Raw genomic sequence first — 21,067 nt, forward strand, 5'->3', positions numbered from 1 at the left:
TCAACTGCGCCAGAAGTGCCCTATCGACTTACCTATGGCAGGGGACGGAGCGTTACTCTGTTGGGACTCACCCACTGGTAACAAAACTTATGAGGGGAATTTTTAATACTAATCCCCCAAGAACCAGGTACTCCCAAATATGGGATGTAAGTATTGTCCTGAAGATGCTCAGGAATTGGTCTCCAGCAACAGCTCTGTCCCTACACAGACTGACATTAAAAACAGTCATGCTAATGGCATTGGTCACGGCACAGAGGGTACAGTCACTGCATAAACTAAGACTGGACAACATGACTTCCTCAACAGAAAATATTACGTTTCATATCTATGAGTTAGTAAAGCAGAACAGACAGGGATCAGCAGGCCTCAATATACAATTTAGGTCATACCCAACAGATGACCGTCTGTGTATAGTAAGACATCTGTCGTTATACATGGAGAAAATGAAAATCCTAAGAGGCAATGAGAAGGCACTTTTTGGTCAGCCACAAGCAACCACACAAAAGAGTAACGGTCCAGACCATCTCAAGATGGCTGAAACAGGTGCTAACACAGGCTGGGGTGGATACTAATATTTTAAAATCTCATTCCACCAGGGCTGCAGCTACATTGGCAGCGATACAGTTGGATGTACCAATGGACCAAATCCTCAAGGCAGCAGGATGGTCTGGGGAAAAAACATTCCAATTATTTTACAATAAACCAGTAATGAAACCTGGAACGTTTGCAGAAACAATTTTAAGTTCTGTAAATTAATTTAAACCCATAAAAAGGGGTTATAATTTTGTGTTAATAAATTTTATGATTTCAATGTCGAATTCATGTCCAAATTATGTTAACACAATTCCTCCTACAGTCATCAAGGCAGACGTGATGCATGGACTCGTTTCCACGGCATGAAATCACAGAGCTTTAAAATCTTCACAGTCACTCACGTGACTCCGAAGTAAAATAGTAAGATTAAACGAGAACTTACCAGTTTGAAGTTTGATCTGTATTTTATGAGGAGTTACGATGAGGGATTACGTGCCCTCCGCTCCCACCCTTGATCATATACTTAACTGGTATCTCTTCTCTAATCTTACTATGTTTAGTCATTACAGTTATCTGTGATTTCACACCGCTGCTTTGAAGAATGACACGCATGCGTCGTGGCGGGGTTCTTCACGTAATCCCTCATCGTAACTCCTCATAAAATACAGATCAAACTTCAAACTGGTAAGTTCTCGTTTAATCTTACTATTAAAGCATTTACAGTAGTTATAATCAGAGGATCCCTCACTGCATGAGGCCTCTATGAACAGGCTTTGACAGATTCAGGGACCTGGCGTGGAGGATCACTGTGGGGGGAAAGAGGGGGACAAGAGCAGGGCTCAGGTTGGGGTACCCATGTGAGGGAGTGGGTAAGGGGGAGAACTCTTCCGGTGGCGCTATGGAGGCTTGAGTCCAGCGCCAACTAGCTCCGTGCCGAAGAAATTAAAAACGGGAGAAAATCGGGTCTTACCTGCAGCGATCGCGATCTGAACGGCTGCCTGCGTGACGTCATCAGGCGCGCGACTTTATGGTATGTCGTCGCTACAACGTACCCCCCCCCCCCGTGGGACACAAAAAAAAGCCGGTAAAGGGAAACCGCAGATGGAAGAGGAAGGCCCTACAGAGGCCTCGGCCTCAGTTACACCGACGGCCCAGGAAGACCCTCCGAAGAAAATGAAACAGAAAAGGTCTGAAATGGAGGATCTTAAAATCTTTCTCGCTGCCGAAATGAAAACCTTTGGAGAGAAGTTTGGAGAGAAGTTTAAAGAGGAACTTGACTCTTTTAAGGTAGATTTTAAAGCAGAAATGCTTTTTACCGTTCAAAAAATGCTGGAAATCTGGAAGAGGACGAGGGAGGAAGAGATCAAGGATCAGATGGAAGTGCTGGAAACCAGGCTCGTTTCGGTGGAAACGAAGGTTAAAACGGAGGTGGACCCCATTCATCACGAACTTGATCAACATAGAACAGCGATAACCGAACTTGAGAAATGGGCGACCACAAGTACGGAAACTGTAAGTCGACTCCTTATTGAAAACCAACGCCTCTCCGATATGGTGATCAAATTAAGTGATAAGTGTATTGATTTGGAGGGGCGTCAAAGACGTAAGAATCTAAGAATTGTAGGGGTGAAAGAAGGAAGTGAGAAGGAAATGGGCACTCGGGATTTTGTGGCAGACCTATTACAAAAAGCCTTAAAATTGGATCACAAACCTTCACTCGGTCGAGCTCATAGAGCGCAGCGACGTCGTACACAAGATGATGTCCGTCCAAGACAAATTATCGTAAAGGTGCAATTGGATCATGAATTTGATGATATAATGAAGAAAATTGTTCGAGGCGGACAGCTCCTTTTTGAAGGTGTGAGATTCAGTATTTACCGAGATTATCCGGCAGAAGTCTTCAAGAAAAGAGCGCTGTTCACTGAGACAAAGAGAATACTGAAGAATGTACCTGATTTGAAATACAGCTTGTTTTATCCCGCAAGACTAAGAGTCTTCTACAAGTCCAAGGAGCACTTTTTTACAGACCATGAAAAAGCACTGGAATATGCCAAAGAAGTCAGTAACATGACCATAGACTGAAGAATTTACATTACTCCTTAGGAGTCAAGCCAGATCTAAAAGGACCTTTAAAGTTCTCTTAAGAGCTTTAAGGACATTCGGAAACCGAAATGGACGGAGGACATTGGATAAAACCGTGATCCTTGTATTTTTGTTTATTAATCAATATTATTATCTGTATATTCATACCTAACTATATGTGTAACAACTAATACTTATTAAATATCCATATTACCACTAAAATTATTAACACTAACATTTCTCATAAAAATGTAATACTGTATATGATTGATAACAATGATTAATAATTAATAGTCTTCGATTAACGTAGAAATGAATTACATACTTATATTATATAGGAAGATATGCAATTTAACGGTTTTTCTCTTTATTTTTCGATTTAAAATTAAATTTATAGATTTAGCGAAAAAATTAATATGATATGTAGAGAATAATAACGTTGTGAATTTTTGCTGTTTTTGAACTTTTCTGCAGGGTTACGTGCTTATGTATGTATACATATGGGTATATATATATATATATATATATATATATGTATATGTATATGTGTGTATATTGTGTGTGTGTATGTGTGGGTATGTAAATAAGTTTGTTACTCCCAAAGAAGTTATTTGAATGTTAGAAATAATCTTTTTTTTTCTTCTTCGGGCACGGAGCTGGAAATTGTTTTTTTTACAAAGGCTACGGAAGTCTTTAGAATTCTAGCCACATTAGTGTGGCTATCACTAACTACACTAATTGTAGATGTAGTTCTTTTTCTTTCACCCTATACTAACCAATTCTATCACTTTTTTCACTTTAAATATGTTTATAACTTAATGTTTGAATGGAAAAATAAGACTGATACAAGGAGATGTGTTCGGAAGAGCGATGTATATGATTTTAAATTCATCTATTTGAGGTTCGGAAGCAGGGTCAGGTTCTATGTGTTGTACCTTCTGCTCGGTTATAGACCACCTTAGAAACAATATGCAAGATATTAATATGACAAGAGGGGGTCAGGGAATAACATTTTGTAGTTGGAATGTCAAGGGAATCAATGAACCAATTAAGAGAGGTAAAGTGTTGGCACATCTAAATTTAATCAAAACAGATATAATATTTCTTCAAGAAACACACCTTAAAAAGGAATCTCAACATAGACTTAAAGCTAGGTGGATCGCTGAATCATATCATTCCTCCTTTTCCCATAAGTCCAGAGGAGTTGCAATACTAATTCGTAAAGGAATACCTTTTAAGAACTCTTCAACAATAGTGGATATTGATGGTAGATATATTATATTAGTTGGAGAGTTAAATGGAGAAAAAGTGATTCTTCTTAATGTTTATGGGCCTAATTTTGATAACCCCAAGTTTTTTAATAAAACATTTAATAAAATTCCTGAATTTACACAATATAAATTAATAATTGGAGGAGACTTCAATTGTACATTAGATCCATACTTAGATAGATCATCAAGGCAAAAAAAAGTAAAATCTCAATCAAGTGTATTTCTAAATTCATTTATTAATACCACTAATATTAAGGATGTCTGGAGAATAGAAAACCCAACTGGACGGGAATATTCATTTTACTCTCCAGTACACAAAACATACTCAAGAATAGATTACTTTTTAGTTGACTCTACGTTTATCCCATTTATTTATAATTCAAAATACCATAACATAATAATCTCAGATCACGCACCTGTAACATTCATGATTAAATTAAATGGAATGTCCGAGAAACAAGCATATTGGAGATTTAACCCACAAATTTTGAACGAAAGATCATGCCAGGAATATATTATTAAACAGATTCAAATATTTTTTGAGGTAAATGACAACCCTGACACACCTACTTCTCTTATGTGGGAAACGTTTAAAGCGTATGTTCGAGGTACATTAATTTCTGCTCAAGCATTTTATAATAAAGAGAACAGGATTAAGCAACAAACATTGGAAAGTGAAATCAAGCAACTAGATATAGAAAATGCGAGAATGCCATCTACTTTAAAACATAATAAAATTGCTGTATTGAAATATAAATTAAATAAAATGTATTCAGAACAAGTAATAAAACTTTATCAAAAAACCAAACAATTACATTTTGAATTTGGAGACAAACCACAAAAATTATTAGCACGTCAGTTACGAAAAATGGAAGGGGAAAAAACAATTCATAAAATTAGAACAGAGACAGGAGAATTATTAAAAATGCCCAAGGACATAAATGATAGATTTCTCCAATACTATCATAACCTTTATTCAACTAAAACCGTAGCACAATCAGAAGGAATAGCAGATTTTTTAATAAAATGTAATTTAAAAGGTTTAGACTCAAACGATAGAGAATTATTAGAAAGGGAGATTACGATAAAGGATATTGAGGAGTCTATTGGCTCTTTAAAAAATGCTAAAGCAGTAGGACCAGATGGTTTAGGCTCCGAATTTTATAAAAAAATTTATGATTTGCTTAGCCCACGTTTACAAAGACTGTATGAGTATATATATACTCAACAGAAACTTCCAGACACTTTAAATGAATCTATAATAACACTTATTCCTAAAGCTGATAAAGAACCGGGAGACCCGGGATCATACAGAGCAATTGCACTTTTAAATACAGATCAGAAAATTTAAACTAAAATACTAGCGCATAGATTAAGTACAGTGATGAATAAATTAATACACCCTGACCAAACAGGCTTTATTCAGAAACGGTACTCATATTATAATCTAAGAAGATTATTTAATATTATATATTCCAAGAGAATTATTAATGAAGATCTAGCAATAATTTCACTTGACGCTGAAAAAGCATTTGATCAGGTCGAATGGCCTTACTTATTTTCGGTGATGGAAAATATGCAGCTAGGGGAGAAATTCTGTACATGGATAAAACTGTTATATACAAATCCCACGGCTAGAATATTTACAAACCAAAGGTTGTCATCTAAATTTAGCCTATCTAGAGGTTGTAGACAAGGATGCCCATTATCTCCATTATTATTTGCGCTTGCTATTGAGCCACTGGCAGAAAGAGTAAGGGGGCATCCGGAAATACATGGGTATAACACAAAGGACACAGTGAATAAAATTTCTCTATACGCAGATGATGTATTAATTTACATTACAAAACCAGAAATTAGTATTCCAAACTTATTAAAGTTAATAACCCAATTTGGTTCACTTTCAGGATACAGAATAAATTGGAATAAAAGTGAAATTATGCCAATAAGGGAACATAACAAACAGATAATACAACAATTTCCATTTAAAATAGTAAATGAAAAATTTAAATATCTAGGTATTTATGTAACTAAGATATATACATCATTATTTAAAGCAAATTTTCCCCCATTACTGAACAAACTACATAAGAATATTCAATACTGGAAAACACTTCCTATCTCAATGGTAGGCAAAATCAATGCCATAAAAATGATTTTTTTACCGCAAATTTTATACCTTTTTCAGACAATTCCGATATATTTGGCAAAAAACTTTTTTTTTAAATTGGACTCTATTGTTAATGCGTTTTATCTGGGATTATAAGAATCATAGGATAAACAAAAGACACTTGTGTAAATCAAAAATAAATGGAGGCTTGGTTTTACCCAATTTTTTTGTTTTATTTCTGGGCAGTTAACATTAAAAATATGAATTTCTGGTTGGAAGAAATAGATCATCAACCAGACTGGTTAAAAATGGAAAAGGAAGATTGTTTACCTTTTGATATCGGTTCGATATTATTTGCTACGTCTAAATTAAACAAAAAAATGTATAGGGAAAACCCTATAATATTTAATGCTATACGAATTTGGAAACAATTAAAAAAGACATTAAAATTAGATAATTTATCACTTTTTCTTCCAATTGTGAATAATCCTTTGTTTAAGCCTTCATGGTTGGACGGGGGTTTTACACAATGGAAGAATTATGGTATTAAAAATATGGGACAACTTTACAAGGAAGGCACTTTTCTGACATTTCAGGAGTTGCAACAGACTTATGGACTTCGAGGAAATGATTATTTCAGGTATCTTCAATTTAGAGATTATGTAAAATCGAACTCCCAAAATTTTCGAATTAAAAATTCAGAAATTCTTGATGAATGTTGGAACAAACATCCTAACACAGAAAAATTAATATCTTATATATATAATACCTTATTAGACAGTGACATTCCTTCGACGGACTTACACAGACAAACATGGGAAAAAGAATTAAATCAAGTAATAATGAAAGATACTTGGGAAGAAAGTTTGCAACACATACATCAGTGTTCACTAAACGCCAGACATTCTCTAATACAATTTAAAGTAATACATAGGTTACATTATTCAAAAACAAAACTACATAAAACTTTTCAACATATCTCACCTATATGTGATAAATGTCAACATTTAGAAGCTACATTATCTCATATGTTTGCAAACTGTATAAAAATTAAAAGATTCTGGGTAAATATTTTTAGTATAATATCTAAAGTAACCAGCACACAATTGGACCCAGATCCAAAATTAATAATACTCGGAATATTAGAATTAAATCAAACACTTAGAACAACACAAAGAAACTTTATTGATTATAGTTTAATAACAGGAAAAAAATTAATTCTAAAATTTTGGAAAGGCCCTACGGCCCCCACAATCAAAATGTGGATTATAGAAATGACGGAGACCTTAAACGTGGAAAGAATCAGATTTTCCCTGTTGGACAAACAGGAATTATTCGTTGGAACATGGTCTCCTTTTATTGATTATTTAAAGGGTCAGAATGGTTCAGCACAGGAACCTGACTAGCACGCGGGCTAAAGAATGGATGAAATACTATACTCTGAAATGTACGAATATATCTCGAATGAAGTCTTTTTTATTTTAATAAATTTTTCCATTCTTCTTTAACTATCTTTTTCCTTTTTTTGTTTTTTTTTTTGTTTTTGTTTTTGTTTTTCTTCTTTTTCTTTTATTACTTTACTTCATCTATCTCTTTAGTTCTATCTAGTTTAAAAAAAAAAAGGCAAAAAGTATTGGAGACAATGTAATAATAATTGACAATATTATCAATTCAAAAATGTAAGTGTAATGATGTAAATAGGTTATGTACCTATGTACCTATGTACCTATCTCCAATAAAAAAATAATTATAAAATTAAAAAAAAAAAAAAAAAAAAAAAAAAAAAGGGGGAGAACAAATGATGGCCCATCGTGCGGGGTCGCCGTGAGGAAGGGGGGTGGGAGAACATGGGTGGACCTGGCACGGAATTCAAACTAAGATTCAAACAAAGAATTTCACTGTGACTTGTCTCATTAGACAATAAAGTATTCAATTAGTTCAATTCAAGAGGCCACTGAAAGTTTCGAAGTTAGAGCAGATTGGGCAGGAGGCCAGAATCACACCAAAGGCGAGATCTGGGCTTCACTTCATACAATCAGTGAGTCACAGTAGGTCAGAGAGCATCTGAGGAGAGAGGATTTTTTTGTTTTGTTTTTTTAGTTTAGAGATACAGCGCGGAAACAGGCCTTTACAGCCCACCGGGTCCGCGCCGACCAGCGATCCCTGCAAATTAACACTATCCTACACCCACTAGGGACAATTTTTAAATTTACCAAGCCAATTAACCTACAAACATGTATGTCTTTGGAGTGTGGGCAGAAACTGATCGTAGAAAACACACACAGGTCACGGGGTGAATGTACAAACTCTGTACAGACAGCGCCCGTAATTAGGGGCGCTGCATTCGATGTAAGGTAGGAACTCTACCGCTGTGCCACCGTGCCGCCCCAACAGAGTGGTAGATATTTCAGGACTGAAACTTTTTTTGTTAGATGCACGTTTCCTTGAGGGTGGGGTCGCAGTTAAATCGGGTGGTCAAAGAGGCTTTTGGCACATAGCTCTTCATCAATCAGAGGATTGAAAATAGTTGTTGGAAGGTCATGTTGCAGTGGTATAAGATGTTGGTGAGGCTGCATTTGGGGTATTGCATTCAGTTCTGGACACCATGTTAGAGGAAAGATATTGTCAAGCTGGAAAGGGTAAAGAGAAGATATGCGAGGATGTTGCCAGGGCTCGAGGGTCTGAGCTATTGGTAGAGGTTGAGTAGGCTGGGACTCTATTCCTTGGAGCGCAGGAGGATGAGTGGTGATCTCCACGATGTATGATCCTATGATAGAAGGACAGAATGTGTACAGCATCCTGAGATATAGCATGAAAGGTGATCTTATAGAGGTGTATAAAATCATAAGAATAGATCGGGTAGATGCACAGGTCTTGTCCAGAATTGGGGAATTGAGGACCAGAGGACATTGGATTAAGGTGAAAGCAAAAAGATTTAATAGAAATCTGAGGGGTAAAATTTTCCACGCAGTGGGTGGTGGGTGTATGGAACGAGCTGCCAGAGGAGGCAGTTGAATCAGGGACTATCACAAAGTTTAAGAAACAGTTAGACATGTGGATAGTGTGCAGTCTGAAGAAGGGTTTCGGCCCGAAACGTCGCCTATTTCCTTCGCTCCATAGATGCTGCTGCACCCGCTGAGTTTCCCCAGCACTTTTGTGTACCTTAGACATGTGGATAGGACAGGTTTGGAGGAATATGGGCCAAATGCAAGCAGGTGGGACTAGTATAGCTGGGACATGTTGGCGGGTGTGGCCAAGTTGGGTCGAAGGGCCTGCTTCCACGCTGTATCGCTCTATGACTCTATAACTCTATAACATTGAAAGAGAGAAAACTAAGGTAGACACAAATGCTGTAGAAACTCAGCGGGTGCAACAACATCTATGGAGTGAAGGAAATAGACTGGCTGAAGAAGGGTTTCAGCCCGAAACGTTGCCTATTTCCTTCCCTCCATAGACGCTGCTGCACCCGCTGAGCTTCTCCAGCATTTTTGTCTACCTTCGATTTTCCAGCATCTGCAGTTCCTTCTTAAAACAAGAGAGAAAACTATTCAGAGCCTCAGGGTAGAACAAAGGAAATACCTCTGAAAGGCCAAGTGAGCTAACAAGTAAGTTAGAAGTACATTGTGCTTCTTTTGATTGAGTTACTTTATTTACTTTGTTGAGTTATTTTAATTGAGTGAATGTGCTTCTTTGTCTGCTTTATGTGTTGCTATTTGCAGGGCTGCAGGCCATGCCTAGCTGCCCAACCTATAAACTAGGAGAACTAGGACAACGAGTAAAACTAAATCAAAATCACAGCTGAATTGCCAGTAGAAATCTCATGTTCTGAGTTACCAAACGTTGGAGAACTTACATAGAAACATAGAAACATAGAAAATAGGTGCAGGAGTAGGTCATTCGGCCCTTCGAGCCTGCACCGCCATTCAATATGATCATGGCTGATCATCCAACTCAGTATCCTGTACCTGCCTTCTCTCCATACCCCCTGATCCCTTTAGCTACAAGGGCCACATCTAACTCCCTCTTAAATATAGCCAATGAACTGGCCTCAACTACCTTCTGTGGCAGAGAATTCCAGAGATTCACCACTCTCTGTGTGAAAAATGTTTTCCTCATCTCGGTCCTAAAAGACTTCCCCCTTATCCTTAAACTGTGACCCCTTGTTCTGGACTTCCCCAACATCAGGAATAATCTTCCTGCATCTAGCCTGTCCAACCCCTTAAGAATTTTGTAAGTTTCTATAATATCCCCCCTCAATCTTCTAAATGTACAAGCCGAGTCTATCCAGTCTTTCTTCATATGAAAGTCCTGACCTCACAGGAATCAGTCTGGTGAACCTTCTCTGTACTCCCTCTATGGCAAGAATGTCTTTCCTCAGATTAGGAGACCAAAACTGTACGCAATACTCTAGGTGAGGTCTCATCAAGACCAACTTGATATTGAGTTTTGAAGTCTGCAACATGCCCAGAAGCAAGATGAGCTGGGTTTTTTAGCCCTCGTTTTTTTTTAAGAGATACAGTGCGGAAACAGGCCCTTCGGCCCACCAAGTCGGCACCGAACAGCGATCCCTGCATATTAACTCTATCCTACACACTCCCGGGACAATTTACACTTATTCCAAGCCGATTTACCTACATACCTGTTCGTCTTTGGAGTGCGGGAGAAAGTTAAAAATCTCGGAGAAAACTTACTCAGTACACGGGGAGAACGCACAAACTCTGTACAGACAGCACCCGTAGTCGGGATCGAACCCGGGTCTCCGGTACTGCTGCGCCATCGTGCCACCACTGAAGTTTGCAGAGGGCTTCATTGTAACAATGCAAGGAGGCTATGGACACTCACGTCAGAGTGAGAGTGGAAAGGGGGAATGAAAGTAGCAATTACCTGGAACATGAGACTCACATTCATGGACTGAACACAACCCACTCCTTCAATATCTGAATAAGTTGAACATAGAGGTGTAAATTTGTGTGGAAGATGTGTTTCCCTCACATTTTTAATAGGCTTTGCAACATGCAAGAGTTTTCACTGAGGAAATTTGGCATTTTACATTTAAAAATGTGCTCAACTTAGTTTATTGTCTCGTGTACAGAGTTAAAGTGAAAAGCTTTTGTTCCGTGCTAACCAGTCAGCAGAAAGACAATACATGATTACAATCGGGCTATTCACCGTGTATAGATACATGATAAGGGAATAACATGGTTTTTCTCTTTTTGTTTTTTAAAAATATTGCTGACATCTTTGCATGCTGTTTAATCTTCGTGCACACTGAAATTAATAATGATTTCCTTTATTGTAAAGTATCCAAATATTTTAATGTTTGCGGTGCAGGAGAACAAGTTCTAAGAAATACATCTCACTGTCTGTGAAGGAGCAGAGCCTTAAGCATTTCACATAGATCATGACTAAACTCTATGCTTTTTCAAAGGTGTATCCATTATTAGAAATTGCAGAACAAATTGGACAACAAGAAATCAATTAATGCACCCAAATTGCCTGATAGGAACTGGTTTTCCCTTTGGTGCTTTGAATTAATCTGTTTCTCTATGAATTAATTTTAATAAATTTCAATTAATTTCTAATAAATTATATTTATTAATGCTTTTATTTTTCTATTCCAATTCCACCAGGCTATCTTCTTGTATTTGATGATTAATGTGCTCTGGCTGGGAGGAACATTTCTCCTACAATTACTTACTGATGGAATCGTCAGCCCCAAAATCATAAACAATGGGACAGTTGTGGAGGATGGGTTTCTCAGGATACAACCGGTGTCATTTGCCTTTCTAGCCACCTTTGCAGTTTTAATCTTCATTCAGTTTGTGGCGATGCTCTACCACAGGTAAGTGATGCCTGATGAAATTCACCGTTCCATCATTCTTTGTCACTGCTCATATAATTCCCAGAAAAGAAGGCTTGCACACTCTTGAAGGTTGTGGCCTGATGAAATTCATGACATACAGGGGTGGGATTTTCAAATTATTTCAAGTGAATTGTGTTTTAAAACGTTCTGGTAAAAAGGTTTGCTCAATGCCCCGTTGTATAAACTGTATCGTGCAAGTGACTTACTTACTTACTTACTGCCTATTCTGCCTCCTGGCATGTAGGGCAGCAACGAAGGTCCTCCACTCAATAGTGTTAATTCCTTCAGTTGCTGTTTCCGTAACATATTTGTTTTACGAGACAGGGTTGTTAGCCCTGTGCTCAACCCCCAACCTGGAGGACCAGTGGACCGCTCTTCGTCTCGCCTCTACCCTTCGACCTGTCCAGCATGGGAGACCCTAACAGGAGACGAATCTCCCGCTGGCATAGCTCTAGGGGTCACTGAGACACACAAGCTCCCCGACCCCGACAAGGTTGCAATCCAACGCAAGTGAGAAGTGAGGAAATGAGAACAATACCATCATTTAAAATGGGGAATTTTATTCTCACAGAGTGTGTTGAATCAATGATACTCTGCCCTCGAGGGTTATGGAAGCTAGATTATTATAGAAGGAGAAAGTGACGGGAATTATGTGTTTCGGTCAAGTGGATCAAACACATTTTCTGCACTGGATGTGCATCAGTTGAAGTCGTCATGTAAAGGCTGCCATGGATCCTTGACAAGGAAATAAATTCATGCTGGCAATCTGGGGACAATCAGGTTTTCAAAAAGTAATTCAGGCTAGGTTTCTATTCATACAATTCATCCTTTTAGTTCAGTTTGCTGTCGTGTACTGAGTTACAGTGAAAAACATATGTTGTGTGCTATCCAGTCAGTGGAAAGACAATACAGGATTGCAATCGGGCCATTCACAGTGTATAGATATATGGTAAAGGAATAAAGTTTCATGCAAGGTAAAGCCAGCAAAGTCCCATCAAGGATAGTCCGAGGATCACCAATGAGGTAGATAGTAGTTCAGCACTGCTCTCCCTAAACTCCATCCAATTGTACCTCCCTGATTGGTACTGACCCTGAATCACCTATCTCCTGAATCAAGTGGCCTATTCCCCCTTGCCCCTCACCCTTTCACCCCACGACACTCATCTCCAGCCACCACTAATCTTCCCCCTCATTGCTGACTAGACCCTTGATCCTGAGTCAGCAATTCCACCCCCTCCCCTCTCCTCCAACACCCCGGCAACAAGCAAAGGAAACAGTGCTATTTTATTTGTGTCCTGAACCAATCTTTAACAAGCTTTGCAGCACTTGGACCATGGAGTTGGTACACTGCACAAAGACTTTGTATTTGGGAGGCTGTAGGAACTTAGGGAGACCACTTAATACCAGATTGCATTGTAATTTATACCTCACACTGCCTCGGCAAGGCCAGCACCATAATCAAGGACAAATTGCAGCCTGGCCATTCCCTCTTCTCCCCTCTCCCATCAGGCAAAAGGTATAGAAGTGTGAAAACGCTCACCTCCAGATTCAGGTAGACAAAAATGCTGGAGAAACTCAGTGGGTAAGGCAGCATCTATGGAGAGAAGGAATAGGTCCTGGGTCGAGACCCTTCTTTAGAAAATCCCTCCAGATTCAGGGACAGTTTCTTCCCAGCTGTTATCAGGTAACTGAATCATCCTACCACAACCAGAGAGCAGTACTGCACTAGTGTCCAACTCTTTGGTGACTCTCAGACTATCCTTGATCGGACTTTGCTGCCTTTAACTTTGCACCAAACGTTACATCCTATCTATCTGTACACTGTAAATAGCTCGATTGTAATCATGTATTGACTTTCTACTGACTGGATAACACTCAACAAATGTTTTTCATTGTACCTCGGTACACATGACAATAAGAAACTAAACCAAACTAAATAAGATTTTAAATCAGTTTAAACATTGTAGAATGATTGAGTGAAATGATGCCAAAAGTGAAACTTTACATCCATCAAGAAAGTTAGAGCTGTCTTTCCTCCAAAAAAAATAAAATAGAAGAGTGATTGAATATCCTGTAGAGTTCTTTATTTATTGACAAATTAATGGATAAATAAAAGATCTTTCCAACAGTGTTGGGAGACATGGATACAAGAAAGTCACTAATTAATCTGGGGGAGACTAGAGACTAAACTGCAGTGTCTAGAGGTTATAACATGGAACTCACCACCACGTGATGAAGATGAAGTTAAATGGTCACTAGATAAACACATGAGGGGAACAAGGGACAGGCTGGAGAGGTCAAATGATGAAAGATGGGGGAAGATAATGCAGATCATTGTACATGAGACTAAATGGGTCCAGTGACCAACTCTGTGCTATTGACGCTGTTAATATATCATTATCACAACCAGAACAGTAGATAAAGTAGCGCGTAAGAGAGGAAAATAAATTGTACTGTGTTCATCCTCTTAATGAAGTGCGCCCTATCATGGCTGAGGAATAGATGTAACATGCTGTGCTGTGTCTGGCATAATAACTTGCTCCAAGCAGGTTATCACTTGAAGAAACTTGATTTGGATCAAAGGTGTCCAAGATAAAATAAATCTTCTGCAAGTGAAGCTGCCAAAGCTCTGCTCCTGCATGTTCCAGGAGTGTTTTAGCTTCAGTGGAAGTCAGAAAGTGACAAAAGTGGCTGATTCATCATCAATGTGCAAAGGCTTGGATAGAGCGGATGTGGAGAGGATGTTTCCACTAGTGGGAGAGTCTAGGACCAGAGGTCATACTCAGAATTAATGGATGTCCTTTAGGAAGGAGATGAGGAGGAATTTGTTCAGTCAGAGGGTGGTGAATCTGTGGAATTCATTGCCACAGAAGGCCTGGGAGGCTGTCAGTAGATTTTTGTTTAGGAGAACGGAGTTAGGGCGAAGAGATAGATCAGCCATGATTGAATGGCAGAGTAGACTTGATGGGCTGAATGGCCTAATTCTGCATTTATGACCTTATGACACCTTATTATCCGCAATTGCGGAAGATTACTGGATCATTTACAAAATGCCAATTAATAAATTAGAAGATTCCCCCATCCCCTCCCAAGAAATTATCTGCTCAATGCAAAAACATTGAATGAAAACATCTGATTACTAAACAGAGTTAGGTCCTCACCGTCTGGTTCGAGCCAGATGGAAAATCCTGTATGTTCCTTGTTTTTAATTATCTTACACAATGGGCTGCTGGTTGGCCTCTTACACAAATAATCTTGCACAATGAGCTGCAGTAGCATCAAAAAAAAAGAAAGACACTTTCAGATATCCATCACCCAAGACGTAGAATTTGCATGGGCAGCAGAGGGTGAAGGCCCACACAATGTAGGTGAGGTCTGATTCAGTGCTACCCAAAGGGGCCACCGTGACTAGCCATGTGGCCATGGAGCCCAACATAGGAAAGGCTTGGGTAGAAGTGGATGTGGAAAGGATGTTTCCACCAGTGGGAGAGTCTAGGACCAGAGGTCATAGTCTCGGAATTAAAGGACGTTGCTTTAGGAAGGAGATGAGGAGGAATTTCTTTAGTCAGAGGGTGGTGAATCTGTGGGATTCGCTGCCACAGACGGCCATGGAGGCCGTCTATAGATATGTTTAAGGCAAAGATAGATAGATTTTTGTTTTGTATGGGTGTCAGGGGTTAAGGGGAAAAGGAAGGAGAACAGGGTTAGGAGGTGGACATAGATCAGCCATGATTGAATGGCAGAGTGGGCTTGATGGGACGAATGGCAAGAAGGAATAGGTGACGTTTCGGGCTGGGACCCTTCTTCAGACTGGAAATCAGGGGAGAGGGAAACAAGAAATAAAGATGGTGATGTAGAGAGATATAGAACAATGAAAGGTATACAAAAAAGTAACTATGATAAAGTAAACAGGCCATTGTTAGCTGTGAGCTCGGTGAAAATGAGTTACAGACAATGAGACAACTTTGAAGCTGGTGTGACTTGGGTGGGGGAGGGACAGAGAGAGAGGGGATGCAAGGGTTACTTGAAGTTAGAGAAATCAATACTCATAACACTGGGTTAGAAGCTGCCTAAGCGAAATATGAGGTGTAAGTATCTCCCACACCTTTCCTGCCACCACTCCTTAACATTCATCCACCTACCCTCCAGCCTCGCGTTTATAACCAGGCCGTTGGCAGAACAGCCTTTGTTCATGTTCAAATGTCTGAGGCTTTGGCACTGGTGTAACAGAACACCGTTGCAAATAAAAACAAGCAGTGACCTGGCACATTGCTGGTTAAGTGTGGCTGTTGAGGTGTGGACAATTTGTCAGCCCATGAAGCAGAGCCTCTGGAGGTCCTGGAGACATCCTTGCAGGCCTCACAAAGACCCTTAAATGCAGATCTCCTACGAATCTGAATCTCAACCAGTCATCAGGCTTTGCACATCATTACCATTCTTACCGGACTTATTTTCAAAATGTGTTTTGTGCATTAAATTCCCAGGTCCAGTGGCTTTAACCATCTCACTCTATTCTCAAACTGAAATCAAATGACCGCTGATAACTTACAAATATTGTACTTGGTCAAAATGTAGTGAACACTACTGTTTCAAAATCTACAATAGCATTAATTATTATAACAGAACAATATGCATTAAATTCCAGAATCTACACCTTCATCCACTTGATATCACACAGTTCAACAAACGTGTCTCAGTCACACAACAAAGATATTTGGTCTCAGGCTACAGAAGACGGTAAGATATTTACACATTTACACTGATTCACAGTACAATTATTTGTTTGAAGAAGACTAATAATGGGCCTATCCCACATAGTCTCCTGAAAAACCGGCAACTGGAACGGCGACTGTCAGAATGGAACACTCACATGCACGCACGCACGCACGCATGCACACACACATCGCTTCCTTCACAAGCCCGTTATGCAGGCGGGGGACAGGGCAAGTGGAGGGAGCGCTGTCTGAGTGAAATTCACATGGTGCAAAGCCAATGTGATACAGACACACACTGCAATGAACAGGAATGTCGGCGCTGTAATTAAGACGGTGAAAGCACAGTGTACGATAAGTCCTTTAAGAGAGGGAGAGGAAAGGGGGGGAAGGAGGGAGAAGGAGTGGAGACAACTTTTAAGAAGCCAGAGATACACGGCTGTGAAGCTCTGTGATATTTAACATTTCCAGTCAGTTATCCTTGGTTCTGAAAACTGCTTATGTTTTTTTCCCCCAATGTGCCAATGAAATTCATCAGTCAGCACCGGCTACATAGTGCATTTGATAAGGTCTCACATAGGAGATTAGTGGGCAAAATTAGGACACATGGTATTGGCGGTAGAGTGCTGACATGGATAGAAAATTGGTTGGCAGACAGGAAACAAAGAGTAGGGATTAACGGGTCCCTTTCAGAATGGCAGGCAGTGACTAGTGGGTTACTGCAAGGCTCGGTGCTGGGACCGCAGCTATTTACAATATTTATCAATGATTTAGTCAAGTCAAGTCAAGTCACATTTATTTATATAGCACAAAAAACAACTCTCGTTGGCCAAAGTGCTTTACATTTGTTATAAGAATAGCACAACAAAACAGACTACATACATATATACATGTGGCCCTCACTCAGGGGACGTCAGGAAAGGCTTGGGAGTATAGATAAGTCTTTAGTCTTGACTTAAAGGAGTCGATGGAGGGGGCAGTTCTGATGGGAAAGAGGATGCTGTTCCACAGCCTAGGGGCTGCAACCGCAAAGGTGCGGTCACCTCTGAGCTTATGCCTAGACCGTGGGATATTCAGCAACCCCAAGTCGGCCGACCTGAGGGGCCTGGAGGTGGAGTGGTGGGTGAGAAGACTTTTTATGTAGGTGGGGGCAAGCCCATTGAGGGCTTTGTAGACATGGAGGAGTATTTTGAAGTTTATACGGAACCGCACAGGGAGCCAGTGGAGAGAGGCCAGGATCGGGGTGATGTGGTCCCTTTTTCGGGTGCCTGTCAGGAGTCTCGCTGCGGCATTTTGGACCAGTTGCAGGCATTTAGATGAAGGGATTCAAAGTAACATTAGCAAATTTTCTGATGACACAAAGCTGGGTGGCAGTGTGAACTGTGAGGAGGATGCTATGGGAATGCGCGGTGACTTGGACAGGATGGGGGAGTGGGCAGATGCATGGCAGATGCAGTTTAATGTGGATAAATGTGAGGTTATCCACTTTGGTAGCAAAAACAGTAAGGCGGGTTATTAACTAAATGGTGTCGTTGGGAAAAGGGGAAATACAACGGGATCTGGGGGTCCTTGTTCATCAGTCAAAGAAAGTAAGCATGCAGGTACAGCAGGCAGTGAGAAAGCGAATGGCATGTTGGCCTTCATAACAAGAGGAGTTGAGTTAAGAACAAAGAGGTTCCTCTGCAATTGTACAGGGCCCTAGTGAGACCACACCTGGAGTATTGTGTGCAGTTTTGGTACCCTAATTTGCGGAAGGACATTCTTGCTATCGAGGGAGTGCAGCGTAGGTTTACAAGGTTAATTCCCAGGATGGTGGGACTGTCGTATGCTGAGAGAATGGAACGGCTGGGCTTGTACACTCTGGAATTTAGGATGAGAGGGGATCTTATTGAAACATATAAGATTATTAAGGGTTTGGACATGCTAGAGGCAGGAAACATGTTCCCGATGTTGGGGGAGTCCAGAACCAGGGGCCACATTTTAATAATAAGTGGTAAGCCATTTAGAATGGAGATGAGGAAACACTTTTTCACACAGAGAGCTGTGAGTCTGTGGAATTCTCTGCCTCAGAGGGCCGTGGAGGCCGGTTCTCTGGATACTTTCAAGAGAGAGCTAGATAGGGCTCTTAAAGATAGCGGAGTCAGGGGATATTGGGAGGAGGTAGGAACGGGGTATTGTCTATTGTCTATTGTCTACAAGAACCTATGAGAACCTTCGACCACCTGGCAACCCACTAGGACCTCCTGGCGACCCACCTATGGCACGAGAATTCTCGCTACTCTCCATGGCGGCTTCATTCTAGTCGCCGCTAATTTTTCACCATGTTGAGAAATTCACGGCGAACATAATGAGGCTGGGACTAGATCCCAGAATGCGGGAACTCCTCACGACCATGAAGGCGACTCCCCGGCAACCACTCGCGAACATGTGGCGACCATGTGGCGACTGCATAGTCTCCTGCAGTCGCCTAAATAGTCGCCTAAGTGGGACAGGCCCATTACTTTAAATAAACTCCAAAATATAATAAGCAGACACAATTTAGAGATTGGACCGTTTCACATATGCTTTTTGATCGAAGATTGCAAGCACAATTAAAAAATAAGCTAGGACAGACACAAAGTGCTGGAGTAACTCAGCGGGTCAGGCAGCATTTCTGGGGGCAATTTAAGGGCCTGTCCCACTTTCACGACCTAATTCACGACCTCTGCCGAGTTTGCCCTTGACTCATACTCGCAGCATGGTTGTCACGAGGTCGTAGGTGTCGTAGGTAGTTCTTAGCAGGCAGTTATGCTAGTCGTAGGTACTCCTGGCATCAAGTAGGTCGGGGCGTTTTTCTAGTCTGATGAAAAATGTCCACGAGTAAAAAAGGTCATGAAATTGGGACAGGCCCTTTAGGTTGGGATCCATCTTCAGACTGATATTTCAGACTGATAAAAAAAATAGGCCAAGTGTTATTACTCTGCAGTGGATTTTATACACTGTCTGGTAGACACTATGTTTTACAATCGTTAAACCAGTTCGTAGCTATGAGAGTATCACGTTATTGTGCCCCTGTCCCACTTAGGAAACCTGAACGGAAACCTCTGGAGACTTTGCGCCCCACCCAAGATTTCCGTGCGGTTCCCGGAGGTTCCCGGAGGTTTTTGTCAGCCTCCCTACCTGCTTCCACTACCTGCAACCTCCGGCAACCACCTGCAACCTCCGGGAACCGTACGGAAACCTTGGGTGGGGCGCAAAGCCTCCAGAGGTTTCCGTTCAGGTTTCCTAAGTGGGGCAGGGGCATTACTGTGACTATCTTCATTTTCTTTGTACATACATTTATGTTGAAGCAGCAAATGTTGAAAGTAATATTTCCTTTTATCAGGTAACCTGAAGTGGAAGAAAGACTTGATTATGCCCCTGAGCCCGGATGCTACTGAAATGAGTGAGGACTCGGAGAAACACAGCAAACAGTTCGAGGATTGAGTTCAGTGATAATGGCAACGAGAGCGTCACCAACTACAATGACCCAGACTGGCTCAGGAATTAACCATCACATTATCGAAAGGACAGTTTCATCATTAGATATACCGACCGATGGAATCTTGTTGGATACCAACAGGTACACTAACAAGAAACAATTTACATCTTCAATCAGATCAAATTAAATCAACGAAGATAGACACAAAATGCTGGAGTAACTCAGAGGGGCAGGCAGCAATAAGCAATATTTCGGGTCAAGACCCTTCTTCGGACTGAGAAGAAGGGTCTCAACCCAAAACGTCACCCATTCCTTCTCTCCAGAGATGCTGCCTGACCCGCTGAGTTACTCCAGCATTTTGTGTCTATCTTCTGTGTAAAACAACATCTGCAGTTCCTTCCTACAAATTAAGTCAATGGTGTCATCGACTGGCTACCAACTGTTGCAATAACCCAGAGAAGCATTGCTGTAAAGGATGTCCATTGAAACAATTAAAACACAATTAAAATTGGGAACCGATAAAGGTGGAGTACCCAGGCCCAGTACATTAACTGAAAAACAACAAAATGCAGACAGATCTCATATGGTCATAAGTGATAGGAGCAGAATTAGGTCATTCAGCCCATCAAGTTAACTCCACCATACAATCATGGCTGATCTATCTCTCACCCCAACCCCATTATCCCCATAACCCCTGATCAAGGATCTATCTATCTCCACTTTAAAAATATCCATTGGCTTAGCCCGCTCAGCCTTCTTTGGCAACAAATTCCACAGATTCACCACCCTCTGACTAAAGGAACTCCATCTCATCTCCAGATCTAAATTACAAACTTGTAAATGAAGTCTCCATAGTAGTGTTCGTCTCTTGTAATGGGCAGAAACATGGCTCCTCTTGCCACAGTTAAACCCGCATCTGATATAACGCAGTAAGAACTGTCAACAATTACTTCATAATAGCAAATTATTGTGTTGCTTTTGGTAGATTAAATAAACTATTGTCAAGACAAAAGTCAGATTTATTCCAGGTAACTA

General features: G+C 40.5%; 1 protein-coding gene across 1 annotated transcript in view; it reads left to right on the forward strand.

Moving 5' to 3' along the window:
* Window positions 1-20,291, forward strand: part of LOC116975810 (chitin synthase chs-2-like) — a 79,426-nt gene extending 59,135 nt beyond the window's left edge. Inside the window, exons 17-19 of the mRNA XM_033025033.1 lie at window positions 11,628-11,839; window positions 16,506-16,597; window positions 19,937-20,291. Of these exons, the coding sequence (XP_032880924.1) occupies window positions 11,628-11,839; window positions 16,506-16,597; window positions 19,937-20,037 (405 nt within the window). The 3' untranslated portion in view covers window positions 20,038-20,291. The remainder of the gene's footprint in view (window positions 1-11,627; window positions 11,840-16,505; window positions 16,598-19,936) is intronic.
* The last annotated feature ends 776 nt before the right edge of the window (window positions 20,292-21,067 follow it).

This window comes from Amblyraja radiata, chromosome 8 (assembly GCF_010909765.2).
Source record: "Amblyraja radiata isolate CabotCenter1 chromosome 8, sAmbRad1.1.pri, whole genome shotgun sequence".
Taxonomy (NCBI): Eukaryota; Metazoa; Chordata; class Chondrichthyes; order Rajiformes; family Rajidae; genus Amblyraja; species Amblyraja radiata.